General features: G+C 53.2%; 8 protein-coding genes across 8 annotated transcripts; 4 read left to right on the forward strand and 4 right to left on the reverse strand.

Annotated features, from left to right (window-relative positions):
• Positions 1-111: 111 nt before the first annotated feature.
• On the reverse strand, positions 112-2,468 carry CKM354_000526600 (uncharacterized protein; the record flags this gene model as incomplete). The annotated part of the gene is made up of 5 exons (XM_044800537.1): positions 112-144; positions 200-961; positions 1,037-1,785; positions 1,845-2,246; positions 2,411-2,468. 5 exons carry the CDS (start codon positions 2,466-2,468, stop codon positions 112-114), a joined length of 2,004 nt encoding a protein of 667 aa, XP_044656472.1.
• A 4,899-nt stretch (positions 2,469-7,367) lies between these two features.
• CKM354_000526700 (uncharacterized protein) lies at positions 7,368-8,606 on the reverse strand (the record flags this gene model as incomplete). Its single annotated transcript, XM_044800538.1, has 1 exon — positions 7,368-8,606. The coding sequence occupies one exon, from the start codon at positions 8,604-8,606 to the stop codon at positions 7,368-7,370; it is 1,239 nt and encodes a 412-aa protein (XP_044656473.1).
• Positions 8,607-9,105: 499 nt separating this feature from the next.
• CKM354_000526800 (uncharacterized protein) lies at positions 9,106-9,624 on the forward strand (the record flags this gene model as incomplete). The annotated part of the gene is made up of 1 exon (XM_044800539.1): positions 9,106-9,624. One exon carries the CDS (start codon positions 9,106-9,108, stop codon positions 9,622-9,624), a length of 519 nt encoding a protein of 172 aa, XP_044656474.1.
• Positions 9,625-9,934: 310 nt separating this feature from the next.
• Positions 9,935-10,456, forward strand: CKM354_000526900 (uncharacterized protein; the record flags this gene model as incomplete). The annotated part of the gene is made up of 3 exons (XM_044800540.1): positions 9,935-10,016; positions 10,086-10,193; positions 10,260-10,456. 3 exons carry the CDS (start codon positions 9,935-9,937, stop codon positions 10,454-10,456), a joined length of 387 nt encoding a protein of 128 aa, XP_044656475.1.
• Positions 10,457-11,280: 824 nt separating this feature from the next.
• Positions 11,281-11,847, forward strand: CKM354_000527000 (uncharacterized protein; the record flags this gene model as incomplete). Its single annotated transcript, XM_044800541.1, has 1 exon — positions 11,281-11,847. The coding sequence occupies one exon, from the start codon at positions 11,281-11,283 to the stop codon at positions 11,845-11,847; it is 567 nt and encodes a 188-aa protein (XP_044656476.1).
• Positions 11,848-12,433: 586 nt separating this feature from the next.
• On the reverse strand, positions 12,434-13,282 carry CKM354_000527100 (uncharacterized protein; the record flags this gene model as incomplete). The annotated part of the gene is made up of 3 exons (XM_044800542.1): positions 12,434-12,633; positions 12,681-13,219; positions 13,275-13,282. The coding sequence occupies 3 exons, from the start codon at positions 13,280-13,282 to the stop codon at positions 12,434-12,436; spliced, it is 747 nt and encodes a 248-aa protein (XP_044656477.1).
• A 1,107-nt stretch (positions 13,283-14,389) lies between these two features.
• On the forward strand, positions 14,390-15,772 carry CKM354_000527200 (uncharacterized protein; the record flags this gene model as incomplete). Its single annotated transcript, XM_044800543.1, has 5 exons — positions 14,390-14,495; positions 14,544-15,118; positions 15,171-15,284; positions 15,339-15,536; positions 15,620-15,772. The coding sequence occupies 5 exons, from the start codon at positions 14,390-14,392 to the stop codon at positions 15,770-15,772; spliced, it is 1,146 nt and encodes a 381-aa protein (XP_044656478.1).
• A 1,797-nt stretch (positions 15,773-17,569) lies between these two features.
• On the reverse strand, positions 17,570-18,277 carry CKM354_000527300 (uncharacterized protein; the record flags this gene model as incomplete). Its single annotated transcript, XM_044800544.1, has 1 exon — positions 17,570-18,277. One exon carries the CDS (start codon positions 18,275-18,277, stop codon positions 17,570-17,572), a length of 708 nt encoding a protein of 235 aa, XP_044656479.1.
• Between the last annotated feature and the right edge of the window lie 354 nt (positions 18,278-18,631).

Consider the following 18,631-nt stretch of genomic DNA (forward strand, 5'->3'; position numbering starts at 1 on the left):
GCCCCATCAGCCTGGCCTGTGATATCTCGATAATGTGCCGAGGATTTTGCAACTTCTTCTGAGCGCAGCTTTGGGCGTGGGCGCTGCGAGACAATCTGTGCCATCAAGACGTCAATTGCCACCAGCCGAACCAAAACTCTGTCCCTAAAGAAAATGTTAGAACGTTCCGATATGTCTCATATCGTTGTAGACGACTTACCAAATTGCTGCTGTATCTCCGAGAGATGGGCTCATTCCCCATGCCAATAGGAATAGAGATCTTTCTCATCACTCTTCTTGAGTTCCTCCTGCTCAGAGCAGGAGCAGAAGCACCTTCAGACCTTTCGGTCACTGAAGTTCGTCTGCTCTTCGTTCGGCCCAGACCTCCGGTCTCAGAGCCTCGTCTGCTTGCCTGATCGTCGTCCTCGCCATCGCTCATCAGTGCAGCTGAAGCAGTTGTGCTCGTTCGTGTCAGAGGCGCCAGTCCGCCATATGATCGTTCCGCTTCGTCGTCTTCTTGCACGGCATTCTGCTTCGAGGCACCATTCACAGCTGGAACTTTGCCTTGTGCTTCAGCTCCGCCTTCTGCAGCGGCTGTCAGGAGCGCCTCTTGCGCTTCTTCCTCTTCCTCTTCTTCGTCTGATACTTCGTCATCACCGCCAAAACCTTCGCCTTCCACCAGCCACCAGATGGGAATAGCCCCTACTGCCGCAATGGCAGCCTGCAGCCACCATGGTGCGATGACATAGCCTTTCTTGACACCAATGCTGAACACAGCTCCACCGATAGCAGGACCCGCGGCTCGACCGACAGCAGAAACGCTGGTGGCAATGCCGTTCAACGTGCCAAGCGTACGTAGACTGGAGGCTGAGTTGGTGAGCATGATTGTGGAGCAGGGAAACGCAAATATTCCACAGAGGCACTTGACGAGCATGATCAAGAACATCGCAGAAACTCGGGCACGCGTAGTCGGGAGTAGCGCCTAGAAGCGGCAAGTGCTGGTCAGTACTCCGCGCAGCATGAAGCACACGATCGTTGCAGTGGACTGCTTGCTTACCGCGAATGGGGTGGCGAGGTAGACGAAGATGAACACGATCGACACTACTTTCAGCCAGAACAGCACACCATACTTCCTGGCCAGTGGCGGGAAGACGAGGAACTGAACTGGCAAGCCGAAGATACCGTAGCCTGTAGACAGCAGGCCGATCTGAAAGTGGTTGAGGCCGAAGCCACCAGCGAACTTCAGCGGTGCTTCGTATGGCGTGCCGTGGGGAGCGTCAATGGGATCATGCTGCAGGAACACTGGCAGAAGCTGATCAAAAGCCATAGCGTGCATAGCGAGTAGCGTATAGACCACTAGATTGATCACTGCTTGGCGATTGAGGACCTCTCGCCAGGATGGCGGAGCAATGCGAGGTTTGCTTTCGAAGGCGACATTTGCCTCAGAATCATCTGAAGACGTAGGACGTTTCAACAATGGATCAGTCTCGCCGTTGGTGTGTGGTTGATCAGGTTTGGTCCGGATGAGCAGGATCTCCTCAAGTTTGACGACGTAATATCTCACAGCTTTCGACAGTTTCTTTCCCAGAATCAAGCCGTAGTCCCGCCTGCCTTTCGCTGTCTCCAGTGTCTCTTCGAGAAAAAGAATGCCTGTTGCTATCGATATGGCAAAGAAGGTTGCGCTGACCAGGTTGGGAAGCAGATAGGGAAATTGCGCAAAGAGATTCGCACTTCCTACCTTCTCGCCAGGCTTAACATTCAGTGGATTCGCGAGCGAGCCTCCAACTGTTGGGCCAAAGATGCTGCCTAGCAGAGGTGTCAGCACGTGTTGCAAACGCCCATTGCCGTTGTCCAGGTGTCCTTACCTATGTTCCATACCAAAGGCATCAGACTAAATGCCCTCGGCTGTAGCTCTTTGAAAGGCACCATTTCGGCCACAGTTGTCCTGATTATGCCCACGTTGCCATTGCCGGCTCCTTGCAATGCTCTTGCTACAATTGCCAACGGCAAGCTCTTACTGAATCCCCAAAGCAAGCTCATAAGCATGGTAGAGGTCAAACCGAGGAGGATGGCAGGTTTGCGGCCGTATCGATCCGAGAAGCGTCCCCATGGTATACCCATCAAGGCCTGGAAGAGCGAGAAGACCGCTGCGCATATGCCTGCCCATTTTCCAACCTCATTTTGCGGTATACCAAACGATTCGACCATCTCCGGGAGGTATGGGTACAGCGAGGTCGAGGCAAGAGGCTCGGCGAAACGACATATTGCTATGCGATCAATTGGTTAGCCACTGTCATGACTGTGCGACCTGCGGCGCATGCTGTGTTGCTATGACGTCCATCATGGCCTTCTTCTGTCCTCGCCATACACTTCCTGGCCATGCAGCCTCAAATACCATCCAGACCTTTGCCATGCTGTGCGAATCACTTACCGAGGATTGAGAGCTGCTGAACGGGCAGCTTCCGCTCACGGCGTTGGGCAGAAACCATGATGTTGTCGGCGAGTCTGCCACTGCTGCCCGCGTAAATTGTCAACAACTTCAGCTCGCCGGCCCATCTGAAGACAGCAAATCAGGAAGGTCTCGAATGGCGAATATCAGAGACCCACCAAAGGTGGAACATACAGGGCGCGCTCACGCAGGGCGGAGGCCGAATGGGTCTCGTGGTCGACGCCGTCTTCGGCCAAGCAACACGAGTGGAGTTCCGGTCTGTCGGTCCGCTGCTGGATTTGTCTTGGTGCCCGACTTCACCTCTGTCTTCACATGAGCCACTGGAGAATGCAATCGATAAGACGGTCGTTCAAGTACACTGCCAGAATATTCGAGATGACCATGCCGCGTGTCACTTTTGTACCAAGCGGATGCTCGTTTTGTTGCGGTGTTTGAGAACTGCGACATCGGCGACGCGAACACGAAGCATCCTGGTCACCATCATCCCGCGAGTCAGACCGAGATGGATAAGTTACATTGATGCTTCAATGCTATGTTTCGATGCTAAGCAAGACTGTTCATCTGGATGTGTGGCAGACCTTTCCTTACGTTCCGTAATCTTCACGCCTCCACCTGAACGAGCAAATCCGGAACTCGACGCTGTCTGACATGCTACAAATGCTGGTTCCAGAATGATTTCTACAATGCAGCAAGACCCCTTGTGCATACGTCCAATCCACCAGCAAGAAACACTCTCCGCCTCAGCTCATGCCCTTATCTCATAACCATATCTTATGCCTAGGCCAGCCGCAATGGAATCAACGGCTTTCGGATAGGCTGTTGGGCGATTGAAGGCATTGACATACAGCCTGGCGTAGCTGCAGACGACTACTCCGATGGCCATTGCCACCTCTCATGGTGTTTTCACGCAAGACGATAAGACTCCAGAGAGCTGGTACCTCTCTATGGCACTGCCTGAAGGTCCAAAGGCAAGACCTGCCCACACGAACAATTCCCTGTCCACTTCTGACCTCGAATGCCGTCTTCTCATTGTGTTCTGCTCATTACAGGGATCTCAGCTGGGTCCTACTGCCGCCGCATTGCCTCGTGCTTCGATGGTACTGTGGGCTGGCGTATATCGAGGTCACCAACACAACAATATTGTGCGCGACTTGCTTCGATTGCCTTTGTAGCTCTTCTTGATGCTCGTTTCGGCTGCGCTGACGTTGAATTGGTTGATCCGATCTGAGTGCGAGCGGCAGGTGGTGAAGGCGTATGGAGGTTTCAGCGTTGGAAGAGCGTCGCGGGAGGAAGGATCAGTTGTAAAGACCAATCGGGCTCGAGCGTGAAGACTTCGTGTGCGTGATGCTTCCTGCTATGTGTTCGATAGTAGGCGTGTGCTTTGTGACTTCTTAGCGCCCGATCGAAGAACGGAGTCCGGCAGCCAAAACGACTCCGACGACGCTGGTACGATCTGATGCAACTTAAGCTTCGCGAAGGGTGTCGAACACTTGACCAATTGTCTTGAATTTGTTGTTCAGAATGACTCCAACGATGCTGACCGTCAAGCGCGGGTCGATTGGACTCGTTTGCCCTGGCTGAACAACGACGGCTCAATTCGGCGAGCGTCCAATTGCTTTCAGTAAACATATCTCTGCAGCAGAATCAAATAGAAGGACGTATTGTATGATTCAGAGTCATGATATCGCCGCGTCAACAACGCAACTCGTAGGGCTGTGGGCTACACTTCAGGACAAGCTGCACCTCACGCGTTAGTGCCTGACGATCTCCACGTCCCGCCGTTTGGCAACGATTTCGATCAAAACAATCAGAAAGTGCGCTAAAATCTTTCCGCCCCTCCGTTGCGATTTCCACAACAACTTTCTCTCGCTCCATCTTCCACTCACCAACAACAACCTCATGAACAACCCTTGTTACCTTCCATCATCTTCATCTCTTTACATCTTCGGCACATGTCTTCTACCACATTACATCTTCCGCTGCACCAGCGCCTCCCCTGACGCCATCGACCGCGCTCGTCGCCGTCAATGGCACTGTCTGTTCCTGGGTGAGTGCCGTATTTCTTCCCCAGCATACGCCTCGCTCGGTAATGATGATTCCAACGCGCTACACACTACCTTCCAGCCAACAGATAGGGAGCCTTCGCAGTATTTGCCATTTTCCGAAGGCTTTGACCGCACCAGCGAAAACCCCTGATGCCACCGTCACACCTCTTCTGAAGGTCGGTCCCTGACTGATGAAGACTTCGCTGACGCTTGCTTTCTTCAATTCAGGTCCTTTCGTTGCCGACAATCACTGCCAGCACTTCAACACAGGTGCGTGCCATCCCCACCCTCCCATTTTGCTGACATCGTCACGCGTCGTTGCGATGGGCAATGATTACAACAACTGCCTACACAAATTGATCTACTACACTACTTCATCAACTTGGAGCTCCTTGCGAGCAATGACAAAAACAAGATCAGTCTGAGCCCTCCTTCGTCGCTGCGTTCCTCCAGATTCATCTTTAGTCGCTTGACATTGGCTGGCAACACATCTTCTCTACAGATCCCGCGCGAGCTGGTACAATCTTCTCAACGGTCGCAACCGAACGCTCGAGTAAGTACGTGCCACCAGACCTCCCGGCGATCGATGGCCGTCGATGAGCCTCGACTAACGTTCTCAGTCTCCGTCAGATCTCGTTCGACTTCTCGCCGTCGCTCCCATTAGCGACACTCAGCGTTCTGCAATCGGTGAGTGCTGTGTCTCCCTGGAGCACGCCTCACTCGGCGATGACTATACCCCACTCCCTTCTACTACAAGAGCTTAATCAAACCGGAAACCATCCACCCGGTACGAGGTATCTTGACTCTACCTGGGTGGATTTGCCCACATCTGAAGGGTACTATGAGCCACCCTACGGGGTTCGCGCAGCTCATTCAGAAACCGATTCTGGTCGCTGGAAATTGGCTGACGCGCTCTTTTTCTTTTGACAGATCACCTATTCGGAAACTCTCGGCAATGAGCTTTGGCAGCACCATCAGCACTCGGCAACAATCTGACGATGCCAGCTGAAGAGCAGTCTCCAGGTACGTTTGCTGCCACCAATCATCAACCACATCATGTGATGACACACAACACATATCACGCATGCACAGAAGTGTCTGTTGATAACATGCCATCTCTCTGAAGCGCGATCCCCGTTTCTGCCCTGACGAATCACTACTTTATCATTGTATCACACGCTGACATCTTGCATAAATCTCCGACGTCGCTGTCATCCAAGCGAAACGCCTGCAACCGGCGAGCGAGCCTCCTAGAAGCCCCTCGGCCTGGGAGACTTTACGTAGAAGCCCTTCGTGGCAGCTGAAAGAGGTGAGTCTGACCCGGAACATTCCTTCCCTGTCTTCCTGATGATTACAGTCTTTCTTCTCCTACAGATAATGGAAGTGTTGAAAAATATGGCTAAGAGTCTGACGAGACATTTACGCGTGGTCTATTTCCTGTTCACTCGCGTTCGAGAACACACGCTGACCATCCACCATATTGCCATTAGATCATCTCCTCGACCTTCATTAGCCCACGCACGTTCGACAACGACGGTAAGTACGGACATCCTCTCCCTCGCCTCACGCTTTGCATGATTACATCGACATTTGCATATCGCTTACCCACTTGGTCGTCCTCTTTTCCAAAAGGGTGGCACCCGAGCGGACGTGCCATGATGAATGATCCTTTCAATACACACTCGATCTCCTTTCCCATATATGACACTCTACTTCAGCCCATTTAAGCTCGTGCACTTCAGTCGCGAACTTATACTGACGCTCTGGGCACCACATTTACAGGATGAGGCGTTGTTCTCCACCAAAGGATGGACTTCACAGAAGCTTCGAAGCAACCCCTCTAGCCCGACGCAATACCCAACGCCGATGCGAGCGTCGATCACGCAAAGGAAAGTCATTTTTCCCCCTCCTGTCCCACCTTCCAATGATGATACCCACATCGTTCGAGTGATTGCCCCTGCAAAATGATCACAACCAAAATTATCGCAAATTCTATCCATCTGACACTGCGCATCTGCACTCTTCACCAAACAACCTCTTCGACAGACCGCTATTGACTGATCTCGTAGGAACCTCCATCCAGGCCACTTCGATCACACAGTGCATCAATCCCGCCTGGTAAGTCCTTCTCTCTTCAACCATTAGCACGCATCACTACCAGCAAGATGATTTCACAAATTCATCAAAAATTATGCCCTGAGTATCGGCTCTCCGAGCGTTGACGAGAACTAGCATTTCTGATTTCCCCCCTCACTGTTGAGTCAAGCATATTGCACAACTTTTGATCAATCGCACAGCTAATGCTACAGAGGATCTCGTGCTCACAGCAGTGCGACAAGACAAATCCCGAACAGCCATCCCAGCACCCACTCCATTGAGCACATCGAAGCGTCGTCAGCATGGTGGCAGCGCCGCCCGCCTTTGTTCAGACTGCTTCGCGGTGATCTTCAACATTGGTAAGTAAAGCCCGCTGCTCAACTCCTAGCCAAATGATGAACCAAAGCCAGTCATGTAGTACAGAATGCTTTTGTTGAAAATCGGTTTTTCTGATTGCTATGCATTTGCGGTCTCGATAAGATGATTTATGGATGAACATTTGCTGATGAAGTTGACAGAGACCTGCCTTTCTTCGGTTTCGCGCCACGTCTTACGCCGAGTCAACCTGAGGAAAAGAGGTGGATCGCGATAAGGAGGGCAACGGAAGGGTCGCAGATGTTATCTCGGATTGATTGGGATCAAGAGAGAAAGAGGTAGAAGGGAAAATGAGATACCGGTAGCCCCGCCACCGTTTGCGTCAACGGAGCTCGCTGCTTGGAGGCAGGAGTCGTGTGCCACAAGTTTGAAGGGACATCATTCTATTCTGTAGTACATGTATCTTCACAGACAGTGCTATCTCACAGCTTCGAATTACTCTCCAATGCATCAGCCCTCGATATGACAGCCAATCTCCTTGGTCCCTCCCTCTTGAAGTCTACCAACACACACTGATCATTAGGTCCTCTTCGATCTGTGCCTTCCAGCTCAGGTCCAGGACGGTTCAATGCAAGGACTTGTCGTCCGTCTTCGCGCTTCTTCCCATATGGCGGAGGCATCGTGGTTGGAGAAATGCAAGACTTCACAAAAGAAGGGTCGCCGGACTTGGCGAATTCCAGCAGTCTCTTGCGTCGTGCTTCCAGTTCTTCTCGCGGAACTTCTTTACGTGAAACGGAGCCGTAATCTGAGGGGGATTTCAAGTCGTCGAGGAACTGCGCGACGTGGTGAAGGAGGAAGAATTGAGGCGGGAACAGAATTATGCGTCCTTCTTGAGCGAGTCGCAGCCACGCTGATGCCGGCAAGAACCGTGCTGTAGTGTGCTCCTTGCCGCCGTCTGTTGTCGGTGAAGGGATGGAAACTTCAGCTTCAGAGTCGTCGGGGTTTCCAGAGCCTTCTGAGATAGGCGTCGAAGAGAGCGTAGGAAGGAAGTACAAATACATCTGAGTTGTGAATCGCTTGGGGACGTTCGTTGGCGTAACCCATCTCGTGAAAGGTGTGAGGCCTTCAGTATCCGCGCGACCACCCTTCTGAGATAGCCATTTTGCGAAAGGTATTTTACTGCCGTGAACGAGCAAACGGCCTTCTTCGCGTTGGTCTTGTGGAACCTCGATTAATCTGCCAAAGCCATTATTTCGCGCCAAGACGATGCCGGACTCTTCGAATGTCTCTCGAATGGCGGCCATGCGGTACACCTCGCTGTCATTATGGCGCTCTGGGTGATCTGGCTCTGGAGCGCGGCCATCGTGGAATTCGGAGACGTTGCCGCCAGGGAAGACGTGAGCCGAGGGAAACGAAGAAGACTGTTTGACGCGTTGCAGGAGAAGCACTTGGTTGTTGGGCGAGATGAGGAGAACACTGGAGCTAGGTCTCGGTATGGCTGGGGTCTTCTTATCTTTTGGCGGAGTTGTGGAATAGCTCTTGACGGATGTTGCTGCTCGCTTCTCTTTTGGAGGCATATTTAAGGATGTCTGACGTAGGAGGCCGTTTCTGGTAGGCCGATCTTGGCTTGAGGTAGTTGACAAGTTTCTGATGGGTATTCGCACCAACGACCAATTCTTCAATGGAATATGAAATGTCCTGGAAGTTATCAGCAGTGACATGGCCTGACAGAGTCAGTTTGCTGGAGGTCTGGTAGTAAGAGAGATGTGGTAGCGCAGGCGTGGCGTGGATGCACGGCTGGGCGGGGAGAGTTTTGCCGCAAGCCGAGGCCGAGCAAGGACCATTCACTCACCGTCTGACACTTGCTGGTCGCTTTTCATGTGATGCTATACAGCTATGCTATGCTATGCTATACCATGACCTCTACAATTGTCTGCATGCTGTTATCGTTCCAGCCTGTGGCTCCCACCCTTCCAAGATGAAGTGGACACGCTGCCGTGACAATTTGGATGCAGACGATGAGCCGAATGCCGTAGGATCACGTATGCCGCGCCATTGGCACGCAGGCGAGTAGGTTCGGTAGCGCGCCCATCGCGACGGGTGGAGTATATATTGTCGCAAACCTTGCTGCTTCTGCAGCGGCGTCATCGCCAACTTCACACTGTACAGCAGAAAATACGCATCAAGCAGCATCGCAAGACCACCACGATATCCGACAACATGTCCAGCACCGCCGTATCAGCCGCGCCCGACGCGAGCCTCTTCGTTCCCTTCACGCAGACCTTCGTCCAGACAAGCGGCAGTGAGACGTCGACTGTGGAGTACACTTTGGTGGGACAAGTCCTCGACAACGGACAGACGAACTGGGTCGGCTACGATGAAGGAGGAGCAGAATACTTGTACACTGGCTCGGTTGCCAACGCACAGCAGACGACCCTAGCCGGCGAGGTGTACTATGTGAGCAGCGGCGATGCTCCTGCGGGATACATCGCCACCGCTTCAGGCGATGAAGGATCGATGACCACTCAAGCGGCCGAGAGCGACTCGCCCAGCAGCACCAGCGACTCTGGCGATGACACCAGCGCGACGGAATCGAGCAGCCCGACCGAGAGCGAATCTTCCTCCAACACCGGATCTGGCGCATCGTCGGAGACCAGCCAGCCAAACAACAGCCACCGCATGTCAGCTGGAGCCGCCTTCGCTCTGGCAGTTGGTCTTTTGGCCGTGATCGCTTTGTAGATCGAGGACGTGAAGGACGAGCCGCGAGGAAAGGGGCGAACCATGCGATATGAGTGATGCAAGCAATGCAGCAGTGGACCAGAATTGACGACAGATGTGAAGGGGTGTCAGAACCTGTACAGTGAATGTAGTAGTAAAGACGCGCCGTAATGCTAATGCAAGTTTGCCCGTTTGACGCAGCTTCAGTCCCCCGTCACGCGAAGTTTTGGCCTCTGCAAACTGAAGCCGACTCAAATCCACTGACAGCTTGCCCACCCACTTGACCTGAAGACCAGCTCGCACATCACACCACACACATCACAGAAGCACCATGGCCGACAACAAGACGAGCCACGAGGAGAAGATCAGCCTCCTCAGGCAGATGAAGTCGCTGCTGGAGCAGCGCACAGCCCGTAAGAACGCCACCCCTTCGAGCCACTCGAGCTCCATCTTGACCGTCCAGAGCTAACGCCAGCGAGCAGAGCACGAAGAGCAGAGAGACCGGGCCAACAAGGCCGAAGAAGAGAACGGTGCCCTCCGGGGCGAGATCAACTCCTTGCGAGAGGAGTTGGCTGGCGTCCGCTCGAGAGGTAAGAAACGCCCCCTGGCCATTGCCTTTTCCCCCATCGAACACATAGCTGACCGCCTGGAAACAGAGCACAATGGCCAGCAGGCCATCTACGCCGTCGCCACCGGCTACCTCTCGGCCGCCAACGACCGCGCCGCCGCCGCCGAAGCTCGCGCCGAGAAGGCAGAACAGGACGCCCACGTCCTGAAAGTCGCGCTTCAAGCGACAATTGGGCGCGCCTGGGGAGGTAGTGGCCCCCGGCAGCAGCAACAACAGCAACAGTAGGCGCTGTAAATGCCACTCTTCACCACCGCGGCCGCCATCAAGGCCACCATAAGTAGATAGGAGAACCTCAGATACCATACCACAATTCCAGAAGCAAACCACTGCGGCGGTCCCTGCTCGGTTCTCCTATCGAATCATTTTGACTGAGCTGCCTCGTTTCCAGATGGGTGAAGTGCGGGCATTGGAATGGAATTAGAAATGACTGAGACTGCTGACTTGAGTAGGATATCGATGTTCTCTGTGTCATCGCTAACCTGTTCGATGAGCGACATTTCTCTGTGAAGCTGTGGTTACAAAGCTCTTGAAGGAGCATTCGACTTGGAAAAGCGTTGAACAGATTCGATGAGTGTTTACATACGCAAAGTCTTGACTTTGATCGAGCTGAGAACCGCTCCGTGATCGAGAGGGTCTGGATGCATTCGGGAGCGAATATTCATTCGGTCGTATCTACTTCTGCCTTCTAGAGATGACTGTTCTCGCAACAGGAGCATGCTTCTGCTTGTCCTGCGATTTCCGAGCTATTGTATGACGGAGCGTACGCTCATACGCAGATTTTATTCCCCTCGCGAAGCAATATAATGAAGCGGCTGAACAAGCAGGGTTGATGATCCTTCACCGGTCAAGCATGCAATCCTCGCGGAGCGTTTAAGCGCTCAAGATGATTATTGGCGGTACTCGCCCTTGCATCACGTCTCCTCTGGAGCACAACAGACGCAATGCGCCACACGCGTGGGCTCGCTAACATGGCGAAGCAAGTATAAGGATGATTGCATACCCACAATCACTGGCTGGAGTTCTAACGGCCTTTGTCGACGCGCGACATCATGTTCATATCAAAGGCCCAACTCACCAGTCTATACTTTCTTTTGATATCATACATTGCCATCGCTTCCGCGCAAGATCCTCAATGCTACTGGCCAAACGGCTCGCCCGACAATAGCTTGGTGCCGTGCGACCCTACCGGATCCGCCACCGTGTCCTGCTGTTACAAGAGCACTTTTTGCACGCAGAACAACCTCTGTCTCGCAGGCGGTAACTACTATCGAGGCGGCTGCACTGATAAAAGCTGGAAAGATGGACGATGCACTGGAGCTAAAGATTGCGAGTCTGCGATTCCCTTCACCCAGACCATGATCTACGTGTGCGGAAGAGATGGCGTTTTCGGATGTGATCGATCCGGTAACGGAGCAGCATTCGATTGTAGCCGAAATTTTACGCTCTCCGGGCCTTGGGATATTGTGCTACGAGCGGATCAGGTCCCTTCGCTCAGTGGCAACAAACTCATCACTGTGGATCCGACAGGAGGTTTGGAGAATTTGCCGGCTGCGACGGTTACGGTGACTACTACGCCTCCAGTGAGATTTTCCACGGTAAGCTTGCAGACATTCTGAGGATCGATGGTGGCGCTAACAACTCTTTTGGTGACGTCGAATGGTGTGACGAGTACTATCGCTATCACAAGCGTACCCAGTTCCAGTTCAGAGTCAACGAATACCGGAGCTATCGCAGGCGGGACGGTCGGCGGAGTGGCGGGTTTGGCGATCCTTGCGCTGGCTATCTGGTACTTCATTGCACGAAGAACCAAGTCAAGGAAGACGCGAGGCTTTGCGTCCAGTCCTGCTGCGAACGAGCTGTCTGCAGCAAAAAGACCAAGTGAAGAGAAGCCAGCGCTGGGTGGGTATCATGAGGCTGACGGCCGTGAGGTACCAGCCGAAGTAGCGGGCGTGCCAGAACGAGTAGAGTTGGATGCCGGCTCTCATGTGAGATGAAATGTACAGTGTAATAATCCAGGGAGCAAGGACAACAAGTGAGCATTGATTTGTTCCTCGAACACGTATCCGACCATTCAGCGTGATCACGTCTTCAGTACTCTCCTTCTAGTCTATCATGTAAAAGCCACACCGCAGAACAACAGTCTTCGTCAGCCTGACATTGCAGGCGGCCCTGCAGCTGGTGACACCGGCTGACCTGACTTTCTCACCCAGTCAGAGGTGAGCCTTGTCCGGCGAGCGCCTGCCCCGTCAAAGCAGCTCCCTTCTCTCCCTGCACACCATTCGCAATCTTGCTCTTGTGCACTGCATGCGCCTTCTCAATCCGCTTCTTGTCATCGTCCGCATAAGTTCCAGACCTCAAGTTTACTGGAAGGCGTCCCATGTGGTCAGCGCTGAGCTTCGGGGCTGATGTATGTGTAGGTGTGTGCGTGTTGCTTATTGGGACTTCTTACCCTCCTTCTTGCCCGCGCTCAAGCTCGAAAAGCCAACGCCGTAGTTGTATGTCAGGGTGCCACCAATGTTGGCTCCCATCAGCAGCAAGCCGAGGGTCAAGAACTCGGCGAATACGAAAGCGCTGGATGGGGCGTATGCTGCAGCGGCTGTGCCGGGGATTTTGCCAGCGATTGTGTCCTTGACTTGCGCGCGGCGGCTATACCAGATGTATGTGGAGACAGCGATCACGATGTCGTTGGCGACGGCGTGGGCGATAGTTGCCTTGACTTTGGTGCGGACTGTCTTGCCGTCCGCTTCGTGCATGCCTTGCTTGCTGATCATCATGACAAGCTCGCGGCCGCCGGTGACGACTGCTGGGATGGCCGTCAAGAGACCCAGGGAGAGCAGGTAGTAGGAGCTGCGCGTGATGTCGTTGGGGCCGAGGAGGGCATTTTGGGCGAATGCTGGGAGGGAAGTGCGGTAGGTATGGAGGATGTCGAGGGTGTAGGCCGTGAAGAGGAAGGCAATGGGGAAGTGGACGACCGCTGGATGTACTGGCCTGGAAGCTGTCAGTATGGGGATAGTCCAATGTAGAAGCTGTATCGTGTACTCACTTGCCCATTGTTGCTGAGGTGCTACGAGCTGTTGGTTATGCTGCTGCAGTAGTCGAGAAGGCGCAGGAAAAGGCGCAGGTATGCAAAGGGACGCAGGATTTGATATATACTTGGCCTCGATGTGTAGCTTCTTACGTTTCTCCAGGGCACAGAGCATCGTCTAATGTCGTGGAAGTGCTTCAGGTCCGAAGCCTGTCGTCGCATTTCCCAGGGATGCCGAAGCATCAGCTTCTCTCTTGCCCGCCTGATTGGCTGCGGCTGCCCATGTCCGGCTGGGGGAGCCGATGCTATTTTGGCGTCGACTTCTTTCTGCACAACGGCCGCTGCGAGAACGAGGACGAACTGTCGTTCACATGCAGCGCTGCTGCAACATGTCGTCTGCCTCGGTGCCGAAGACAAGATATCAGCGTTGTACCAGTCTGCTGCCTCATCCTGGTAGGCAGGATCTTCCACATCTTCCGATCAACGTCACCGGACAAACACCACCGCTTCCAGGTGGTGTACACCACGGTGCTTATGCTCACCAAATTCTGACCACTGCAGAGCATCTGCTGTAGCGGTGTAGGTCGTGGACTTGAAGACGGTCGAAGTCCCAGCTTCTGCCGATGCACGAAAGTACTCGCCATTCAGCCTGGTTTCTTTAACCTCTGTTCAGCATGGATTTATTGTCCACCGACATATCACATGCTTCCAGACATCACTCGCGCCAGAAAACTCATATTGGGAAGCTGCTGACCTTGAGAGAGCAAGATCTCACATGGCGGGCCAAGAGAAGCACGAATACGCACTAGGCTCAACGCAGCGGGTAGCATTGAGCCTCAAGATCAAATCTACGCCCTATGCTCCATTTCTTGCTGAAGATTCACGTGTTCGTGACACAACGAGCATAGCTTTATTCATCGGAGAAATAGATGCTGCCAGCGGATGATTGTCATTGGACCTGCCACATGGAGCTTGAGATAAGCTCTCCACATTTGGACCTTAGATCCTGCAGTGACACGCCCTTCGCGTTGACCAAGTTGAAAAGACATCACCGCACACAAAGAAGATAAGTTCCTGCGTTTGTTTGAGCTTGCAGCGCTCTAGCTACGATCAAGATTTGGAACTCGATCACGATGGCAGGACTACCAGTCCCTGTGCCAGTCCCAGCAAAAGAAACGATACTTTGCATTCCTGATCTCCAGGAAGCAGGTAGCAAGAAGCTAGACCCCAGCGTCAGAGGTATGCAGTACTCGAGCGACTGGTAGTAGACACTGATCACATTCGCAGGATTTTACAACAGCGGATCCACGGATCAGATCACCATTGCAGAGAACAATTCCGCTTACAACAAGTACCGTGTCCGACCACGGGTCCTCGTCGACGTCTCCAAAGCAGATACATCGACAACATGCCTCGGCCGAAAAATCGCTTTTCCACTATGCGTCTCGCCAGCAGGCGTCCAAGCTGCAGCTCACCCGGACGGCGAGCTTGCAACATCGAGAGCATGTGCCAAGAAGGGCGTCAACATGGGTATCAGCTCCTTTTCGAACTTCTCGGCAAAGGATGTTCGCTCAGCTGGGCTCGCGCTTGATAGCGGAATCGCCCACGCACAGCAGTTGTACACCATGCTGGACCGCAAACTTCAGCTTGAGATCATACGCGAAGCCGAGAAGCAGGGATGTAAAGCAATTCTCTTGACGGCTGACAGTCCCGTGCTCGGTGTTCGCTATCATGAATGGAGAACTGACTTCCGCGTGCCAAATCATTTGAATTTTCCCATTATAGGCTGGAAGAAAGAAGATGTTGCGAATAGGACACATGATGACGGCTTCATGGGCTTCAATGATTCGGCCCACAGCTGGGTCAGCAGTTTGATCGACTGAGGCACGAGATGAAACGCTGATGGAATCGCAGGCACGAGAAATTCCTTGGCTTCGCAGTGTCACGAAGATGGAGATATGGATCAAGGGCGTGCTGACTGCGGAAGACACGCTCAAAGCGGTTGAGATGGGGTGTGATGGGGTTCTTGTGAGTCAAACACTGAAGAGCATCTCAACTGGTCTCTTACTGATGCGCCTACAGGTCTCGAACCACGGCGGCCGTCAATTGGACGGAGTCCCAGCAACGATCGATGCCCTGCCCGAATGTGTAGAAGCCGCGGCTGGACGTATTCCTGTTCACATCGATGGTGGCATTCGAAGCGGCACAGACATCTTCAAGGCTTTGGCTCTAGGAGCAGAATGTGTCTGGGTTGGTAGGCCGATGCTCTGGGGACTAGCGGTAAGTACGACAATGGTGCACTTCTCTTATGCTTTGTCGCATGGCTTGTTATAATGATGAGACTTGTTCTGACACTTTCCCAGTACGATGGCCAGAAAGGCGTGGAGCTCATGCTCGATATCCTACACACAGAGTTCAAACGCTGCATGCAACTTGCTGGTTGCAATGCTGTCAAAGATATCACGAGGGCTTCACTCGGTGTGGTGAGGAAAGATGGCCCGTTGGCTCGACTTTAATGCATGTGCATGTCATCATACTGTTCTCTGAAATCTTTGTCATTTGCGACTAGAGGTCTAGATATACGCAGGGCACCGAGGACAACCCGTACAGACAATACGAATAGTACTCTTTCGCGACACTTCTAGCTCTCTGCAAGAACCTTTTTGATATCAGAAGTGCTCCATGCGTCCTCCAAGTGCTGACTCAACCTGTTCGTAGCTGAGACGACCCCTTGAAAGCTGATGCGACCTCTTGGAAACTGACACGACTGCTTGAAAGCTTGTGCGACCTCCTGAGAAGTGAGACGACCTCTTGGATGCTGACGCGACCGCTTAAATGCTGACTCGACCACTTGAAGAGGTCGCCTTAGCTTTCAAGTGGTCAGATCACACCGAGAGTTCCAGCTCCGCGCGACGCAATTGTATTGTATTTCCAGCTATCATCATGCAATACTGGTACATGCTACTGTGTGTTCACAAAAATTTGATCTTCATGACGAGGTGTTTCGTATCAAGCTACGACGATACGATATCTCCTACGGACACAAGTATTGATGTACTCAACGCTTTTGAGGTTTATTCAATTCGAAGCGAAGTCCGAAACGCCGGTTCTCGAGTTGAAATCGGAAAGCGTAGTTTAGAGGCGTCGATTTGCGTGGCCCAGTTCTCAGACTCTAGAAAGCTGATGTCTCTGTCATAAGTTTGTTCACCGACGCGTCGATGGTGCATTGCAGACCATTCCGGTCCTGGTCTCGCTCGTAGAGACTCGCTGAACATACTCGAATCTTCCAAAAGTGCTGCAAACCGTGAAGGCTTCATGGTATCCACTCCTGTAGCGCATGCCCTGTAAATCCTCGATTATTGATCGTGCGATCTCCGAACCAGAATTCAGGCGGGGTTTCCCTAGATGCTCCCTCCCTCTGCCCTCCCTTCCTCCCAGCTGCCGAACTCCGGCCAATGAGCTCTCAAAAATAAGGGACTTGCTCCCTCTCCACCCAGTGATTGTCAACCGTTTGACAGTGACTCCCACTTCGATGGCGTAATTGGTAACGCACTGGTTTCCGACGCCAGAGATTGCGAGTTCGAGTCTCGTTCGAGGTACTGCGATCCTTTTACTTTTGTCGAATGGTCATGTTGGTCTACTTTTGATTGGGCCTAGTGTATCTATGTTCTCCCACGGTCTTCACTCACGGTTACAGTACGTTGCTCGGCTGGCACGAAAGTGTCATCTTGTTTGTGAAGGCCCAGGCAAGTCTTTGCCTCCAATGTCTCTGGTGGCAACGCATCCACTGCGCCACGTTGAAGCTCGATGGTCCTTCCCACCGGTCATGCCATGTGCTTGAGGCTCAGAACCCGTTTCAAGTTATTGATTGGTTGCGGCAGTATTGCATTTTGTTGGCTTTTTTGGCACCAATGAGGCAAACCCGGGGTGTGCTTGATTGCTTCATTCTCAACTGTCAGCTGTCACGTCGCGAACGTAACAACGCACCTAACATGAAAGCTCCCTAACAAAGGAGGGTGAGAAGCAATAGCGCTTTTGATTCAGTCTGAGCTACAGTAGTTACGTTCGCCGGCTAACATCATCATACTTAGCAGCAGCAGAGCTTCGTGGCGCACACACATCGCTCGTGCAATTCATGATGCTCGTGTCTTCGTGAAGGGGAGTCAGAAGGATGTCCCGTCTATCCCAGCCTAGTGCCTGCCTGACTGCCGGTAGGACCCAATGCATGCATCGCGAATGAAAATCAATATCGACCAAAACACCGTTTACAAATGCATCTCCGATGACCCCCCTGCTTTGCGGTCTTGCAAAGATCAAAAGCGGTTCAAGTACTGACTACTGAATCGTCTAATCCTGCTTCTCCTCGATGGACCGGAAGCAGAGCCCTCGTCGTCCGACGTTGGCGAATAGGCCGGAGGGGCTTCTCCTGGTGGAATGATGCTGTTGTACGCGGGCGGCGCTTCTTCATCGCCAGCTGCGCGTCTTGTGTGCATTGGCCTTCGTGGTGTATAGACGGTGCCTTCGCTCTCGGCCCGCTCAATCTCCTCAATGTGCCTCGCCCATATGCTGACGAAAGGTGTCGTCCCTCGAGAGTTGCTCGTACCACCAGCCATAGGTGGCGAGGGCGATCTTGTAGGATCCATCGCGCGCTGCTCCTCCCTTCTTGCGTCTTCAGCCTCTAATCTCGCCTCTTCTGCTTTGTCGTACGCCACTTCGCGATCGATGTCGGTCGAAGGTGTACTTGAGCTGCTGGCGCTGCTGTCTCGTCGCTGTCTGACAAAGTCGGAGATGAATCGTTCGCGTTCTCGCGACTCCATCACCAAGAAGCGCACCCATTCCGACGAGCTCAACTCATCAGGTTCGATGTCGCGCATGCGGAGTTGACTTGCGGCCAGATGCCGTCGCTGAATCGACGCGGGTCTATTGGTGACGGCTTCCACTTGGAGAACACCAAATCCTCCGTTCCGGATGTGAGGTGTGTTGTACATGGCCGGCCGGCGCGGTCTGTTCCGAGCAGGCATCGTGAGTGTGGAGATGGCGATGGGGCGTCGTTCGTCGGAGTAGAGAAACGTGGAGTGGTAGCTCTCAGCAAAGGAAGTGAGTCCACGCATCCGAGGAGTCGGGGGCAGATCGTGGGATAATGACTCGGCCGGAGAGTGATGCCTCCCAAGATTCACAAGAACACCCAAGACGTGCAGCGATGCCCTTCCAAGACTTCTAAGTGGGACTTGAGGATTGCAGCTGTAGCGCGGCTGGCGACGCACACACGGAGGAGTGTCGCGTGGTCGGGAACGCGCTAACCGATGTCCAGCAGATATCACCGGATGTAGGTGTAGGAGCACCGTAGACAATTCTCCTAGGCCTCGCGAGGTCGA

This window comes from Cercospora kikuchii (assembly GCF_019650295.1).
Source record: "Cercospora kikuchii DNA, contig_00003, whole genome shotgun sequence".
Lineage (NCBI taxonomy): Eukaryota > Fungi > Ascomycota > Dothideomycetes > Mycosphaerellales > Mycosphaerellaceae > Cercospora > Cercospora kikuchii.